The 17,968-nt window shown below is 58.0% G+C and overlaps 1 protein-coding gene across 1 annotated transcript; it reads right to left on the reverse strand.

Moving 5' to 3' along the window:
• Window positions 1–1,450: 1,450 nt before the first annotated feature.
• On the reverse strand, window positions 1,451–17,186 carry LOC149283219 (potassium/sodium hyperpolarization-activated cyclic nucleotide-gated channel 3-like). The gene is made up of 8 exons (XM_089497830.1): window positions 17,041–17,186; window positions 15,365–15,794; window positions 14,880–15,041; window positions 9,064–9,282; window positions 8,584–8,730; window positions 8,266–8,506; window positions 2,807–2,971; window positions 1,451–2,541 (listed from the first exon to the last, which is right to left on the reverse strand). The coding sequence occupies exons 1-8, from the start codon at window positions 17,184–17,186 to the stop codon at window positions 1,451–1,453; spliced, it is 2,601 nt and encodes an 866-aa protein (XP_089353956.1).
• Window positions 17,187–17,968: the final 782 nt, after the last annotated feature.

A 17,968-nucleotide genomic window follows, 5' to 3' on the forward strand; every position in this document is an offset into this window, starting at 1 on the left:
CACCCAGATCCCGGGCCCCTAAATACCCCTCCTGTCTGCGCACATCAGGCTCCTAGGATATCCCCCCAGGGACACTTATCAAAGTCAAAGAGTGGCTTGTTAACTAGAAGACATGTAAACGTGTCAGATGGAGACCCCCCAGTGTCCTGCTCCAAACCATCAGATGTAGACCCCCCCCCAGTGTCCTGCTCCAATCCATCAGATGGAGACCCCCCCCCAGTGTCCTGCTCCAATCCATCAGATGGAGACCCCCCCCAGTGTCCTGCTCCAGTCCATCAGATGGAGACCCCCCCCCCAGTGTCCTGCTCCAATCCATCAGATGGAGACCCCCCCCAGTGTCCTGCTCCAATCCATCAGATGGAGACCCCCCCCAGTGTCCTGCTCCAATCCATCAGATGGAGACCCCTCCCCCGGTGTCCTGCTCCAGTCCATCAGATGGAGACCCCCCCCCAGTGTCCTGCTCCAATCACTTTGTGTCCGGTGGAGTGGGTGCTGATGCATAGCCTTCGTTGCACATGGCCCACAGTTAATAGAGGTCCATGTACCGCAGCCAAAGCGGAGATGAAGTGGGTCCTAACATGACAAACAGGCGAGCTCATCTGTAAGAAGGAATGCAGACGTCACACAAATCCGGCCCAAAGTGAACGCACGAGAAACGGGTCATCGGGTAGGAAGGGGGTCGCTCGCCTCTTCAGTAAAGGTGCACAGAGATGGAACAAGTGGTGTAAGGATAATGGGACTCCATGTGGGAATGCAAAATGGCAAAGAGGATTGCAGGACGGGGGTCAGAAGCCAGAGGAGGCCTCGTACTACCATATTGCCCTACATGAGGGTATTCGAGACAGGCGAGAAGCAATGAAACCGTTATACTGGGGGAAAGGGCCCATGGGACGGCACCCCAGACTCCATGTGCTCGAGGCCTACGGCTCGGTGGAGGCTTCCGCAGTCCTATTGGCAAATGCCTTAAAACAGAAATATCTCTGTCTGGGAGAGCAGAAAGAAGACAGGTGCAGATGTTGTGGTAAAACACATCATGGCTGCCAGGGGTTCACTCCACCTTCTCTGATTTGGTTTAGTGCAGAAGTCGGGCTCGGCAGGTCTTTGTGACAGTCAGAGAGATGGTGTGTGTGTTATGGTGTTATGGGAGACGCTCCATGCTAACTGGAGCCCTGGGGAGGAACCGGTGCTCCGATACCGACACTGGCTGCTTCCACGTACCAAGCGCCACGAGATCCTTTTATACGTTCCTTAGCCCACATCTGTCCCAAAGACCCTGTAGGCCTAGTGGTGAGAGGTGACAAAATATTACTTGTGGTGTCCTCATGCTGCATGGGCGCGGTGTGTCCTCTGCCCCTGCCATGTCTGCCCATTGCTGCCGCTCTTCACCCTGGATGATGGACGTCTTGGCAGGAAGTGTCTGATCCGGCTTCCTCGTTTAACGAATATCCTTTCACATATGGGAGGGCAGCTTCGGCTTTCCCACCTCCACGTCGGGACTGAACACCACGGATCCCTTCCGCGACGGAGCTGTGTGTCTGGCTGCAGAAACAGGAGACTGTGGGGTGACTGGGCCGCTTCCGGGCATGGCCAGGGACCCTGAAGGCACCTGTTGTGGGTGGGAAGAGGAGGACAAAGGCAGGGATTGCTTGCCTGGTTCCACGGGTCCAGAAGAAGAAGACTTATTGCTGGCAACCCCTGGAGACCCTGTTCCCTTTTGGGACGAGGAGCTGTCCTGTTGTTGGACCATTTTGTCCGGCAGTGAAGGCTGAGAAGCTGAGAGGTGGCGGACATCCTGGGAGAGTCTCCTGAAGTGAAGTCCTTGTATGCTTCGGTGCTTGACCAGCTGCTGGGGAGAGCTGGCCGCGTGCTGCATCAGTAGAGAGATGTGGGAGCCGCTGGCTCTGGAAAGGCTGTAATGAAGAGTCCTGCCGGAGAGGGGTCCTATGACTGCTTGAGAACTTGCTGGTCCTGTTGACTGCTGCAGGACAGAGGTGGATGCTGATGCCCCACGTGAACGGGACAGCTGTACCTGTGATGCCATATGGGGTGAGTTTCCCCGAACAGGGGTTTCGCCCCGCTGTGGCTGGTATAAACGCGAGGGGACTTGGGGACACTGCCCACTTATACTTTGCGTCTGGGCTCCACCGGGTGTGGAAGGAGAGACACCAGATGGAGTGCTGACTGAGGAGGGACGGGACCCCCCCAGGCTGGGCTGGGATCTTCTTGCCTGGCGGCTCATGTAGGCAGTCTCTGGAAGAGATGAAGGAGGCAGGAAGACGTGAGCTGGGAGGTTCTGCTGATGTGTGAGGGCAATTGCCACGCTTGTGGTGGCTGCCGCAGCCTGCAGTGGAGCGTGGACCAGCGAGTCCCAGATGAGGGCCTTGGTGCTACTGGGATCCCGCAAGAGCCCCAGAGTCTGAAGATCCTGGATGTTGTGGGCCGTGTCTTGGTCGTGTTTTACAATCTGCTGAATAATCTCGTTGTTCACAGAAGCCGTGCTATTCTCTGCTCGCTTACGCAGGAGGATGGAGTTCTTTTTACCTGAAGAAGGGGAAAGGGACACAAGGATAGAGTGACGTGGAAGAAAAGAGATTACAGAAGAGACAGCCAGGCATACAGCACAAGAGGGAGAGTCACGGGACAGGCGCTACTATGGAGGGGATGGGACAGACAGACAGAAAAGAGAGGGGCAAACAAACGTATACACAGGGGCTGTGTATATGCAGTGTATGGAGTGTCAGCTCCTCGGCCCAGGAGCCTGCAGATGCGACTGCACCAGACCACGCAGGGAGTGGGGGATACCCACCAATCCTGTCCAGACGATCCATTGCCACCGTCTCAAAGGCCCGTCTCATCATGGGATATTCTTCCAGGACCTCGTTAAAGTTATCCACCGACAGAGAGTAGAGGCGGCAGTAGGTGTCGGCACGGACACTGGCCGTACGGCGGCCGCGCGTCAGCAAGCAGATCTCTGCAATATGGAAGTAACATCACGTAACACCTACTGTTACATATTATACTGGTGCAGAACAGGGCCTCGCCCTGGGAGCTAACTATCTATCAGTAATTGGTGCGGGCACAGTGTTAATCTGCCACAAACTGGAGCAGCTGTGCTCACAGGACAAATGGAGCAGCTGCTCCCACTAAGTGCCACTCCATGCCCTGGCAGAGCCCCGAGTTTCAGGTGATGAGAGGCAAAAAGAATACATTTCACCCACCCTGCTTTAAGTGGTTTGTTCCGAAGCACTTCCTGTGTGCAGTGTGAGCAGGGAGTGCTTCCTGTAAGAGGGTGCGGTTCTGGTTATCTCTTTTCTCTGTTCAAATGCAGGTGAGTGAGGGCAGTATTCTGTGAGTGAGGGCAGTACACTCTGAGTGAGGGCAGTATTCTCATTGAACAGGACAATGCAATCTGTGGGTGAGGGCGGTATTCTGTGGGTGAGGGCGGTATGCTGTGGGTGAGGGCGGTATGCTGTGGGTGAGGGCGGTATTCTGTGGGTGAGGGCAGTATTCTGTGGGTGAGGGCAGTATGCTGTGGGTGAGGGCGGTATGCTGTGAGGGCAGTATGCTGCGGGTGAGGGCGGTATTCTGTGGGTGAGGGCATATTCTGTGGGTGAGGGCGGTATTCTGTGGGTGAGAGCGGTATGCTGTGGGTGAGGGCAGTATTCTGTGGGTGAGGGCGGTATTCTGTGGGTGAGGTCAGTGTGCTGTGGGTGAGGGCAGTATGCTGTGAGTGAGGGCAGTATGCTGTGGGTGAGGGCAGTATGCTGTGGGTGAGGGCGGTATTCTGTGGGTGAGGGCGGTATGCTGTGGGTGAGGGCGGTATGCTGTGGGTGAGGGCGGTATGCTGTGGGTGAGGGCGGTATGCTGTGAGGGCAGTATGCTGCGGGTGAGGGCAGTATTCTGTGAGTGAGGGTAGTATTCTGTGAGTGAGGGCAGTATGCTGTGAGTGAGGGCTCTATGCTGTGAGTGAGGGCGGTATTCTGTGAGTGAGGGTGGTATGCTGTGGGTGAGGATAGTATGCCCTGAGTGAGGGCGGTATTCTGTGGGTGAGGGCGGTATGCTGTGGGTGAGGGCGGTATGCTGTGGGTGAGGGCGGTATGCTGTGGGTGAGGGCGGTATTCTGTGGGTGAGGGCGGTATGCTGTGGGTGAGGGCGGTATTCTGTGGGTGAGGACGGTATTCTGTGGGTGAGGGTGGTATGCTGTGGGTGAGGATAGTATGCCCTGAGTGAGGGCGGTATTCTGTGGGTGAGGGCGGTATGCTGTGGGTGAGGGCGGTATGCTGTGGGTGAGGGCGCTATGCTGTGGGTGAGGGCGGTATTCTGTGAGTGAGGGCGCTATGCTGTGGGTGAGGGCGGTATGCTGTGGGTGAGGGCGGTATGCTGTGGGTGAGGGCGGTATGCTGTGGGTTAGGGCGGTATTCTGTGGGTGAGGGTGGTATGCTGTGGGTGAGGATAGTATGCCCTGAGTGAGGGCGGTATTCTGTGGGTGAGGGCGGTATGCTGTGGGTGAGGGCGGTATGCTGTGGGTGAGGGCGGTATGCTGTGGGTGAGGGCGGTATGCTGTGAGGGCAGTATGCTGCGGGTGAGGGCAGTATTCTGTGAGTGAGGGCAGTATTCTGTGAGTGAGGGCAGTATGCTGTGAGTGAGGGCGGTATTCTGTGGGTGAGGGCGGTATGCTGTGGGTGAGGGCGGTATGCTGTGGGTGAGGGCGGTATGCTGTGGGTGAGGGCGGTATGCTGTGGGTGACGGCGGTATTCTGTGGGTGAGGGCGGTATTCTGTGGGTGAGGGTGGTATGCTGTGGGTGAGGGCGGTATTCTGTGGGTGAGGGCGGTATGCTGTGGGTGAGGGCGGTATGCTGTGGGTGAGGGCGGTATGCTGTGAGTGAGGGCGGTATGCTGTGGGTGAGGGCGGTATGCTGTGGGTGAGGGCGGTATGCTGTGGGTGAGGGCGGTATGCTGTGAGTGAGGGCGGTATGCTGTGGGTGAGGGCAGTATGCTGTGAGTGAGGGCGGTATTCTGTGGGTGAGGGCGGTATTCTCTGAGTGAGGGCAGTATGCTGTGAGTTAGGGCGGTATGCTGTGGGTGAGGGCGGTATGCTGTGAGTGAGGGCGTTATTCTGTGGGTGAGGGCGGTATGCCCTGAGTGAGGGCGGTATTCTGTGGGTGAGGGCGGTATGCTGTGGGTGAGGGCGGTATGCTGTGGGTGAGGGCGGTATGCTGTGGGTGAGGGCGGTATGCTGTGAGGGCAGTATGCTGCGGGTGAGGGCAGTATTCTGTGAGTGAGGGCAGTATTCTGTGAGTGAGGGCAGTATGCTGTGAGTGAGGGCGGTATTCTGTGGGTGAGGGCGGTATGCTGTGGGTGAGGGCGGTATTCTGTGGGTGAGGGCGGTATGCTGTGGGTGAGGGCGGTATGCTGTGGGTGAGGGCGGTATGCTGTGAGTGAGGGCGGTATGCTGTGGGTGAGGGCGGTATGCTGTGAGTGAGGGCGGTATGCTGTGGGTGAGGGCGGTATGCTGTGGGTGAGGGCGGTATGCTGTGGGTGAGGGCGGTATGCTGTGAGTGAGGGCGGTATGCTGTGGGTGAGGGCAGTATGCTGTGAGTGAGGGCGGTATTCTGTGGGTGAGGGCGGTATTCTCTGAGTGAGGGCAGTATGCTGTGAGGGCGGTATGCTGTGGGTGAGGGCGGTATGCTGTGAGTGAGGGCGTTATTCTGTGGGTGAGGGCGGTATGCCCTGAGTGAGGGCGGTATTCTGTGGGTGAGGGCGGTATGCTGTGGGTGAGGGCGGTATGCTGTGGGTGAGGGCGGTATGCTGTGAGGGCAGTATGCTGCGGGTGAGGGCAGTATTCTGTGAGTGAGGGCAGTATTCTGTGAGTGAGGGCAGTATGCTGTGAGTGAGGGCGGTATTCTGTGGGTGAGGGCGGTATGCTGTGAGTGAGGGCGTTATTCTGTGGGTGAGGGCGGTATGCTGTGGGTGAGGGCGGTATGCTGTGGGTGAGGGAGGTATGCTGTGAGTGAGGGCGGTATGCTGTGAGTGAGGGCGGTATGCTGTGGGTGAGGGAGGTATGCTGTGAGTGAGGGCGGTATGCTGTGGGTGAGGGCGGTATGCTGTGGGTGAGGGCAGTATGCTGTGAGTGAGGGCAGTATGCTGTGGGTGAGGGCGGTATGCTGTGGGTGAGGGCGGTATGCTGTGGGTGAGGGCGGTATGCTGTGGGTGAGGGCGGTATGCTGTGAGTGAGGGCGGTATGCTGTGGGTGAGGGCGGTATGCTGTGAGTGAGGGCGGTATGCTGTGGGTGAGGGCGGTATGCTGTGAGTGAGGGCGGTATGCTGTGGGTGAGGGCAGTATGCTGTGAGTGAGGGCGGTATTCTGTGGGTGAGGGCGGTATTCTGTGGGTGAGGGCGGTATGCTGAGGGTGAGGGCGGTATTCTCTGAGTGAGGGCAGTATGCCCTGAGTGAGGGCGGTATTCTGTGGGTGAGGGCGGTATGCTGTGGGTGAGGGCGGTATGCTGTGGGTGAGGGCGGTATGCCCTGAGTGAGGGCGGTATGCTGTGGGTGAGGGCGGTATGCTGTGGGTGAGGGCAGTATGCTGTGGGTGAGGGCAGTATGCCCTGAGTGAGGGCGGTATTCTGTGGGTGAGGGCGGTATGCTGTGGGTGAGGGCGGTATGCTGTGGGTGAGGGCGGTATGCCCTGAGTGAGGGCGGTATGCTGTGGGTGAGGGCGGTATGCTGTGGGTGAGGGCGGTATGCTGTGGGTGAGGGCGGTATGCTGTGAGTGAGGGCGGCATTCTGTGGGTGAGGGCAGTATGCTGTGGGTGAGGGCGGTATGCTGTGGGTGAGGGCGGTATGCTGTGGGTGAGGGCGGTATTCTGTGGGTGAGGGCAGTATGCTGTGGGTGAGGGCGGTATTCTGTGGGTGAGGGCAGTATGCTGTGAGTGAGGGTGGTATGCTGTGGGTGAGGATAGTATGCCCTGAGTGAGGGCGGTATTCTGTGGGTGAGGGCGGTATGCTGTGGGTGAAGGCAGTATGCCCTGAGTGAGGGCGGTATTCTGTGGGTGAGGGCGGTATGCTGTGGGTGAGGGCGGTATTCTGTGGGTGAGGGCGGTATGCTGTGGGTGAGGGCGGTATTCTGTGGGTGAGGGCGGTATGCTGTGGGTGAGGGCGGTATTCTGTGGGTGAGGGCGGTATGCTGTGGGTGAGGGCGGTATGCTGTGGGTGAGGGCGGTATGCTGTGGGTGAGGGCGGTATTCTGTGGGTGAGGGCAGTATGCTGTGGGTGAGGGCGGTATGCTGTGGGTGAGGGCGGTATGCCGTGGGTGAGGATAGTATGCCCTGAGTGAGGGCGGTATTCTGTGGGTGAGGGCGGTATGCTGTGGGTGAGGGCGGTATTCTGTGGGTGAGGGCGGTATGCTGTGGGTGAGGGCGGTATTCTGTGGGTGAGGGCGGTATGCTGTGGGTGAGGGCGGTATTCTGTGGGTGAGGGCGGTATGCTGTGGGTGAGGGCGGTATTCTGTGGGTGAGGGCGGTATGCTGTGAGTGAGGGCGGTATTCTGTGGGTGAGGGTGGTATGCTGTGGGTTAGGGCGGTATTCTGTGGGTTAGGGTGGTATGCTGTGGGTGAGGGCGGTATTCTGTGGGTGAGGGCGGTATGCTGTGGGTGAGGGCGGTATGCTGTGAGTGAGGGCGGTATTCTGTGGGTTAGGGCGGTATTCTGTGGGTTAGGGCGGTATTCTGTGGGTTAGGGTGGTATGCTGTGGGTGAGGGCGGTATTCTGTGGGTGAGGGCGGTATGCTGTGGGTGAGGGCGGTATGCTGTGAGTGAGGGCGGTATTCTGTGGGTTAGGGTGGTATTCTGTGGGTTAGGGCGGTATTCTGTGGGTTAGGGTGGTATGCTGTGGGTGAGGGCGGTATTCTGTGGGTGAGGGCGGTATGCTGTGGGTGAGGGCAGTATGCTGTGAGTGAGGGCGGTATTCTGTGGGTTAGGGTGGTATGCTGTGGGTTAGGGCGGTATTCTGTGGGTTAGGGTGGTATGCTGTGGGTTAGGGCGGTATTCTGTGGGTTAGGGTGGTATGCTGTGGGTGAGGGCGGTATGCTGTGGGTGAGGATAGTTTGCCCTGAGTGAGGGCGGTATTCTGTGGGTGAGGGCGGTATGCTGTGGGTGAGGGCGGTATGCTGTGGGTGAGGATAGTTTGCCCTGAGTGAGGGCGGTACTCTCTGAGTGAGGACGGTACATACTCTGTTTGCAATACAAACGCTGCCGGCCTCCTCCTCACCTCCAAAGTAGGAGCCGTCGGAGAGTTTGGTCTCCTTGCTGCCGCGGGTCAGGACGCTGACGACGCCGTGCTGGATGAAGTACATCTTCTTGCCCACGGTGCCCTCGCGTATGATGTAATCGGCGGGCTGGAAGACCTCGAATCTCAGCTTAGTCAGCATGGCGGTCACAAAGTTGGGGTCCGCGTTGGCAAAGAGCGGCATGTTGGCGACAAGGTTCCGGCAGTTAAAATTAACGATCTCCTGCAACGAGAGGGAGAAAGGGCCGGGTCAGACTGGGCAGTTCCAGGGGGTCCGGGGGGCGCCGGGACAGCACTCACCTCATTCAGGGGTTCACTTAGCTCCCCGAGAATATTCTCCTCGTCGAACATCTTGCCCTGGTAGCGATGCTCGTAATACTCGTGGATCCTCTGCCGCGTGTCGGGGGGGAGCTTGTGGAAGGACATGTACTGCTCCACCTGCTTGTACTGAGACACGGAGGGGACACGCACATATATGTGAGCCGCAACACGCATGGATCGCATTCATTTACTATTCAGCCCTGGTATTGCCCCCCTCTTTCTGCCCCTACTGGTATTGCCCCCCCCTCTTTCTGCCCCTACTGGTATTGCCCCCCCCCTCTTTGCCCCTACTGGTATTGCCCCCCCTCTTTGCCCCTACTGGTATTGCCCCCCCTCTCTGCCCCTACTGGTATTTCCCCCCCCTCTGCCCCTACTGGTATTGCCCCCCCCCCTCTCTGCCCCTACTGGTATTGCCCCCTCTCTCTGCCCATCGTGCCCCAGCAGTGATGCTCATCTTACCTTCTCCTGGTACTGGCGGCGAGAGGAGTCCAGGGACTGAATGAGGGCCGTGGCGTGGCCGATGAACACGGCATAACACGTGGCTCCGACGATCATGCTGAGCATGGTGAGCCAGACGTCCGTCATGCCCTCCGGGGCCTGCTGCCCGTAGCCGATGCACAGCATGTGGCTCATTGCCTTGAAGATGGCGTGCGAGTACTGCTTCCCCCACGACTCGTTCTGGTGAGGAAGCGCAGCGACTGGGGTCAGACTGTCCGGGGACTGTGCGTCGCACCGAGGGGGCAGAGAATGCGTGCCGCACCGTCCCACGCTCCGCACCACGCTCCGCACCACGCCAGGCTCCGCACCACGCCACGTACCCTCCCACGCCATGCTCCGCACCGTCCCACGCTCCGCACCGTCCCACGCTCCGCACCACGCTCCGCACCGTCCCATGCACCGTGCCACGCTCCGCAACGCCCCGCACCATCCCACGCACGACCCACGCTCCGCACCAGGCCACGCACCGCCCCGACCCACGCTCCGTACCGTCCCACGCTCCGCACCGCCCCACGCACCGCCCCGACCCACGCTCCGCACCGTCCCACGTGCCCCATTACAGAAAGAGGTCTCAACATTCCTTTATTATGAGTGTGATCTAAACCTCCCAAGGCGCAGTGAATTTGAACAAGGCGGTGAGTGTGAGCAAGGCCCCTCCTAGTGCAGTGAGTGTGAGCGAGGCCCCTCCTTGTGCGGTGAGTGTGAGCGAGGCCCCTCCTTGTGCGGTGAGTGTGAGCGAGGCCCCTCCTTGTGCGGTGAGTGTGAGCGAGGCCCCTCCTGGTGCGGTGAGTGTGAGCGAGGCCCCTCCTTGTGCAGTGAGTGTGAGTGAGGCCCCTCCTAGTGCGGTGAGTGTCAGCAGGGCCCCTCCTGGTGCGGTGAGTGTGAGGAAGGCCTCTACCAGGGCAGTGACCGTGGGCTCGGCCTCTCCAGGTGCGTGAGGCTACCCTCTCCTAGCGCAATAAGTTTGAGTGTTCTTTACTTCCCACACGTGTGAAACCTGTTTCATCCACTCATCTCACACGTTAAGCGCTGAATAGGCTCTCTATACCAACATGATACACGTCACATGCGATAACACTGCACCCACATGCATCACTCAGAGCAGGTAAGTGTGCATGCGTTGTGCAGTTAGTGCACACTCAGTGCTCATGCATATGTGTTAAAATGCAGTAGCTGCGCACTCTACACACTGCAGCCAAAGCCCCGCGCGCTCTACACACTGCAGCCAAAGCCCCGCGCGCTCTACACACTGCAGCCAAAGCCCCGCGCGCTCTACACACTGCAGCCAAAGCCCCGCGCGCTCTACACACTGCAGCCAAAGCCCCGCGCGCTCTACACACTGCAGCCAAAGCCCCGCGCGCTCTACACACTGCAGCCAAAGCCCCGCGCGCTCTACACACTGCAGCCAAAGCCCCGCGCGCTCTACACACTGCAGCCAAAGCCCCGCGCGCTCTACACACTGCAGCCAAAGCCCCGCGCGCTCTACACACTGCAGCCAAAGCCCCGCGCGCTCTACACACTGCAGCCAAAGCCCCGCGCGCTCTACACACTGCAGCCAATGCCCCCCGCGCGCTCTACACACTGCAGCCAAAGCCCCCCGCGCTCTACACACTGCAGCCAAAGCCCCGCGCGCTCTACACTTTGCAGCCAAAGCCCCGCGCGCTCTACACACTGCAGCCAAAGCTCCGCGCGCTCTACACACTGCAGCCAAAGCCCCGCGCGCTCTACACACTGCAGCCAAAGCCCCGCGCGCTCTACACACTGCAGCCAAAGCCCAGCGCGCTCTACACACTGCAGCCAAAGCCCCGCGCGCTCTACACTTTGCAGCCAAAGCCCCGCGCGCTCTACACACTGCAGCCAAAGCCCCGCGCGCTCTACACACTGCAGCCAAAGCCCCCCGCGCGCTCTACACACTGCAGCCAAAGCCCCCCGCGCGCTCTACACACTGCAGCCAAAGCCCCCCGCGCGCTCTACACACTGCAGCCAAAGCCCCCCGCGCGCTCTACACACTGCAGCCAAAGCCACCCGCGCTCTACACACTGCAGCCAAACCCCCGCGTGCTCTACACACTGCAGCCAAAGCCCCCCGCGCTCTACACACTGCAGCCAAAGCCCCCCGCGCTCTACACACTGCAGCCAAAGCCCCCCGCGCTCTACACACTGCAGCCAAAGCCCCCCGCGCTCTACACACTGCAGCCAAAGTCTGCGAGCTCTACACACTGCAGCCAAAGCCCCCCGCGCTCTACATACTGCAGCCAAAGCCCCCCGCGCTCTACACACTGCAGCCAAAGCCCCCCCCGCTCTACACACTGCAGCCAAAGCCCCGCGCGCTCTACACACTGCAGCCAAAGCCCCGCGCGCTCTACACTTTACAGCCAAAGCCCCGCGCGCTCTACACACTGCAGCCAAAGCTCCGCGCGCTCTACACACTGCAGCCAAAGCCCCGCGCGCTCTACACACTGCAGCCAAAGCCCCGCGCGCTCTACACACTGCAGCCAAAGCCCCGCGCGCTCTACACACTGCAGCCAAAGCCCAGCGCGCTCTACACACTGCAGCCAAAGCCCCGCGCGCTCTACACTTTGCAGCCAAAGCCCCGCGCGCTCTACACACTGCAGCCAAAGCCCCGCGCGCTCTACACACTGCAGCCAAATCCCCGCGCGCTCTACACACTGCAGCCAAAGCCCCCCGCGCGCTCTACACACTGCAGCCAAAGCCCCCCGCGCGCTCTACACACTGCAGCCAAAGCCACCCGCGCTCTACACACTGCAGCCAAACCCCCGCGTGCTCTACACACTGCAGCCAAAGCCCCCCGCGCTCTACACACTGCAGCCAAAGCCCCCCGCGCTCTACACACTGCAGCCAAAGCCCCCCGCGCTCTACACACTGCAGCCAAAGCCCCCCGCGCTCTACACACTGCAGCCAAAGTCTGCGAGCTCTACACACTGCAGCCAAAGCCCCCCGCGCTCTACACACTGCAGCCAAAGCCCCCCGCGCTCTACACACTGCAGCCAAAGCCCCCCCCGCTCTACACACTGCAGCCAAAGCCCCGTGCGCTCTACACACTGCAGCCAAAGCCCCGCGCGCTCTACACTTTGCAGCCAAAGCCCCGCGCGCTCTACACACTGCAGCCAAAGCCCCGCACGCTCTACACACTGCAGCCAAAGCCCCGCGCGCTCTACACACTGCAGCCAAAGCCCAGCGCGCTCTACACACTGCAGCCAAAGCCCCGCGCGCTCTACACTTTGCAGCCAAAGCCCCGCGCGCTCTACACACTGCAGCCAAAGCCCCGCGCGCTCTACACACTGCAGCCAAAGCCCCCCGCGCGCTCTACACACTGCAGCCAAAGCCCCCCGCGCGCTCTACACACTGCAGCCAAAGCCACCCGCGCTCTACACACTGCAGCCAAACCCCCGCGTGCTCTACACACTGCAGCCAAAGCCCCCCGCGCTCTACACACTGCAGCCAAAGCCCCCCGCGCTCTACACACTGCAGCCAAAGCCCCCCGCGCTCTACACACTGCAGCCAAAGCCCCCCGCGCTCTACACACTGCAGCCAAAGCCCCCCGCGCTCTACACACTGCAGCCAAAGTCTGCGAGCTCTACACACTGCAGCCAAAGCCCCCCGCGCTCTACACACTGCAGCCAAAGCCCCCCGCGCTCTACACACTGCAGCCAAAGCCCCCCGCGCTCTACACACTGCAGCCAAAGTCTGCGAGCTCTACACACTGCAGCCAAAGCCCCCCGCGCTCTACACACTGCAGCCAAAGCCCCCCGCGCTCTACACACTGCAGCCAAAGCCCCCCCCCGCTCTACACACTGCAGCCAAAGCCCCGCGCGCTCTACACTTTGCAGCCAAAGCCCCGCGCGCTCTACACACTGCAGCCAAAGCTCCGCGCGCTCTACACACTGCAGCCAAAGCCCCGCGCGCTCTACACACTGCAGCCAAAGCCCCGCGCGCTCTACACACTGCAGCCAAAGCCCCGCGCGGTCTACACTTTGCAGCCAAAGCCCCGCGCGCTCTACACACTGCAGCCAAAGCCCCCCGCGCGCTCTACACACTGCAGCCAAAGCCCCCCGCGCGCTCTACACACTGCAGCCAAAGCCACCCGCGCTCTACACACTGCAGCCAAACCCCCGCGTGCTCTACACACTGCAGCCAAAGCCCCCCGCGCTCTACACACTGCAGCCAAAGCCCCCCGCGCTCTACACACTGCAGCCAAAGCCCCCCGCGCTCTACACACTGCAGCCAAAGCCCCCCGCGCTCTACACACTGCAGCCAAAGCCCCCCGAGCTCTACACACTGCAGCCAAAGCCCCCCGCGCTCTACACACTGCAGCCAAAGCCCCCCGCGCTCTACACACTGCAGCCAAAGTCTGCGAGCTCTACACTTGGCAGCAGTTTCCGTGCAGAGAGCAGGATTTGACACGTCATACATTCCACGTGCAGTAGGCGTGTTCCTGTGCACATGCTTCTTGCAGTGAGGAAATTTCCATACCTATAGCTGACATAAAATGGATAAAACCTCAGGAAGCTGAAAAATGCATCTCATTAATTGTGTGGAAAACGTCATGGCAGCCAGTCACGTCTATCGCGTGTACACAGTAACTGATTTCATAGATAGCGCCATCATATTCTGCAGGTGAGGACCGTCACATGTATGTAGGATGTAACATTTACATATATGACACAACAATCTTTACATGTTTTCAGCAAATTCATACATTATCCAACTAAACTGACTGATCTGATTGGAGGTGCAGTGGTTTGCTGTGATCTGATTGGAGGTGCAGTGGTTTGCTGTGATCTGATTGGAGGTGCAGTGGTTTGCTGTGATCTGATTGGAGGTGCAGTGGTTTGCTGTGATCTGATTGGGTGTGCCGTGGTTTGCTGTGGACGCAGGGCTGTGATTAAGGGCTACGCCAGATAAACGTTTGTGTGCGTCAGACCGTTGTGTGGCTTTGTGTCCTGGGAGTTTAGTGCGTGATCTGCATTTTCTTGAAAAGTCTATGTTTTAGGCTCGCTGGATCGCGCTCCTGCATTACTCTCTGGTTCCCTTCATCTAATTAGACCCAGCTGTGCTCTGATAATTAGCTCCCATTACTTCCCACTTGGGAATGCAAGGTGAGTGCTTTGTCATCGTTTCTCATGAGAAAAGGGGTTAAAAGTGTTCCATTTGCAGCTGATTAACCCACGCATTGCTGTACCGTCAGCATATGTATAATCACCCAACACGGTAATGTCTCCTGGTCTGCACTGGGAATACCCTGGGGGCAAATGTGGCCACAAAGACCCCTGCGGGAAAAGGACCTGTCCATATTGCGATCAGTGCAGAACTCCTGGAACGTGTTATTGGTGGCGAAAGCTGGGTGCGTGTCCTCCGTAACCCCCGGAGTTCTGGACTCCCGACACTCATATGGCTGGACACGGGCAGATTTGCCATACCTGGATTCTCGGCAAGGCTCGTCAGCCGCAGCCAGAGCCAAGTCTGAGAACACAGTGTGTCGGGAAGACAGCTGGCCAAACACAGTCAGTGAGAAAAGCCGGTCCAAGTCTTCCCTCTGCCTCTTTATTCATTTCTCTGTCTTGGCTGGGATTGGTTAACTGGAAGAGATTCTAAAATCTGCTTCAGATGGAGTAGATTGTAAGCGCTGTACGCCAAGGGGGAATTATGGGAATGATGCCGTTGAGCAGAAATCCGTTAATATCTGGCAAAATGGGCATGGAGCCTCACCTGGCACTGAAGCCGTGATAAAGGTATGACGGACAGGTGTCTACTCACCACCATGTGGTTAATGGAGACCCAGCAGTCCTCGGGGAAGTCCTGTAGCATGGGCACGAGGAACTGCAGACACCCGTCCCAGTGACACAGCAACAGCATCATCCCGATCAGGTTGAAGATCCGCACCACTGCGCTAGCTAGGTCATAGGTCATGTGGAAAATCTAGCCAATGAAAGGAAAGCATAGGGTCAGCAGAACATTGACCTAGAACACGGCTATACACAACGCGTCACAACTTGTGGTTATGTTAGTCCTCCGTTCATTTGTCAGGCGTGTGTTAGGCCTCGGTACGCTGACGTGAACATGTCTGCTTCGCGTGTGCACGGGTCACATGTGAAGGTGCATGTAACCCGACGTCCCCAACCTGATGTTATGCTCTTTGGTAATACAGTCATTAATCTCTGCCCATGCGATGTATGAATGCATGTAGTGTACGTCACCCCAGTCGGTTACCCCCTGCTCCTGGTGCAGGACGACGGTCATACCTCCTCCCACTGATGGATGTATCGGATGAGCCGGGAGAGTCGAAGGAGCCGAAGAAGGCTGAGGATTTTAGTGAAGCGCACAATCCGGAGAGCTCGAGCGGTCTTGTAAACCTCAGAATCCACGCGTGTCTCCAAGTCCACGATGAGAAAGATGTAGTCCACAGGGATGGAGGACACAAAGTCCACCAGAAACCAGGTCTTCAAATACTTCATCTTGATGGTGTGCGGGTCTAAAATGATCTCTGTGTTATCCTCCACAACAATACCGGTTCGGAAATTCAGCACCAGGTCGGCCAAGAAAAAAGTGTCCGACAAAACATTGAACACTATCCACGGTGGCGTGTTTTCATCCTTAAAGAACGTGATTCCCACCGGGAGAATGATGAGGTTTCCGACCATGAGGAGAAGCATCGTCAGGTCCCAGTAAAACCTGCAGATACACAGAGAAGATGGTGAGAACGGAGGAAGAACCAGAAAGAAACACTTTGAGGGTAAAATACACGGTTCAGCTCATGAAAATATACAACTGAAGCATCTGATGCCCACTTGTGTCATGGGGAGCATCGCAGGGGTTCCCGGGCCACAGGGGAAGGGATTCTGGACGGAACATCGTTGATCGTCTTAAGGAAGAGGCATCTGGCAGATTAGTGAGGAGCATCCACGGGCGACACCATGACTTCCAGTCCCAGATCCCTGCGGATTAAAACCTCCGCGCAGGAACAAGAGGTAAATATAGAGACCGCGGGGGAGCCCAAGTCATCACACAACACGGCAGCACATAGCCTGCCACAAAAGGCCCTCCTTACCCGCTGCCGCAGGGGCCAAGGACAATATAAAATATGTTTAAAAACCACCTGAAATAAACGCTGCCGGACGATCAACAAGAAGCATCTCGGAGAGGCCCTGTATAAACTAAAAAGCATATATAGCCCTCCATACTATAACATGCAATATACACGCTCTGTGCAATCACATGTACCCAGCGGCCTGAGCAGTGTGCGTGTAACGTGTGTGCGCTGATGGCATGCTCTTCGGTTCAGCACCTTCCTGTAATTGGACTTATTTCTCTCCCCAGCTGGAAGCCGTGTGTAAGTGTGTGTTATACAGGGCTGTGTATATACAGTATATATATAAATATATACAGTGTATATATATACAGTGTATATACATATATATGACCCATGGGTCTCAGGGCCAGATCCACATCTCCAGCAGCCGTAGGCACAGAGGTTCTGCCTGTGGGTTCCCCTAAAGAGTTAAATCAGGGTGACCTAGAGCTTAATCAAGAGCACCAGGCATTAGAAACACTTCTATAACACGGCCGGGAATGGATCCAGTATGGGATGGGATCCAGCTGTGGAATATGATGGCGCTATATAAAAGAATCAATAACTATGTTGTGCCTGTTTTTCTGCTTCATTTATTGTCCATTAGACGCTCGCTTCTCCGGAGCCTGTCCTCCGGGTACCACGGACCTCCGCTCTCCTCCATTCTCCTGCGAGGGGCAAATGCTTTTGCACACAACCCCCCTACACCGAGCTTCCCAAACGAGTAAAGGGCAGTGATGAGTCCCCAGGGCCGCACGCCGGACAGCTACGGCTGCTGAACCGCAGGGTCCAGAGAACATCGCGGGTTGTTCTACAGAATACAAAATCCCCCCCGAAGCGATCACCCACCTGAAGTCACTGTACGGGTGAATGATCCAGAAGCCAGCTGATTTAACTCTTTGCTGTTCAATCTCCACAGCCTTGTGGCTCCCAAACATCCGCAGGGAAAATTTATTAACAGCCGGTTGTAGGAGGGCCCCAAACTGCCGCTGCATGAATGTCCTGGGGTCCTCAGCCTCCATTTGCTCTTGAGTATCCAACTTGGGATCCATAGGGCTGGGTCCAGAAGCTGAAGACTGGCTTGCACCTGGAGTTGGAATCTGGTCATTTCCCGGCACAAGGTTCTGATTGGATCCCGGTACTGGAGTCTGGTGGGATCCTGGGTTAGTGGCGTGATTAGAGCTGGAGGCTGCTGTCTGCGAGGGCCTCGAGACAGGGGACCGATGGGATGCAGGGTCCGGGGTCTGGTCAAAAACAGGGGCGGCAGACTGATGGAAATCCGGGGTCAGAGTACAGTTACAGTCAGACAATGACGTCTGGCTGGATCCAGCGGCTCTGTCTTGGTTTGGTTCAAGGACAGGGATATGGGTAGCCCTAAAGGCCAGGATCTGGTTGGGTGTAGAGGAAGCAACCGGGTTGGGCCCCTGGGCAGAGGTCTGGCTAGATCCAAGAACCAGGGTGGGATTCAGGTTGGGGTCAGGGACAGGATTCATTTTTGGCCCAGAAGTCTTGCTGGTTTCAGGGACAAAAATTGGGTTTTGGGGAGCAGAAGTCTGGGAGGGTTGGGGACCAGACGTCTGGTGGGAGCCGGGACACATGGAAATGTGTTTAAATCTTAAGGCAGCAGGTGCCTGGCTCTGTCTACAAGTGGGGATCTGTATTGGTCCTTTCGGTCTGGAGTCCAGATCCTGGATTGGTCCTTTGAGCTTGAGGTGAAGAATCTGAATTGACCCCTTGGGTGTAGGGTCTGAGTCCTGCATCGGTCCTGTAGAAGAAT

This window comes from Sceloporus occidentalis, unplaced genomic scaffold, assembly GCF_023333645.1.
Source record: "Sceloporus occidentalis isolate IW3139 unplaced genomic scaffold, rSceOcc1.0.p SCAF_108, whole genome shotgun sequence".
In the NCBI taxonomy this organism is placed as follows: domain Eukaryota; kingdom Metazoa; phylum Chordata; class Lepidosauria; order Squamata; family Phrynosomatidae; genus Sceloporus; species Sceloporus occidentalis.

Bases quoted from the DNA above. Each gene is read 5' to 3' on its own strand.
- LOC149283219 (XM_089497830.1), bottom strand. From the start codon at position 17,186: ATGCAGCGGCAGTTTGGGGCCCTCCTACAACCGGCTGTTAATAAATTT. The intron at 8,731-9,063 runs GTAAGATGAGCA...TCCGTGTCTCAG, and splicing joins GCCGCCAGTACCAGGAGAAG to TACAAGCAGGTGGAGCAGTA. The intron at 8,507-8,583 runs GTGAGTGCTGTC...CTCTCGTTGCAG, and splicing joins TAAGTGAACCCCTGAATGAG to GAGATCGTTAATTTTAACTG.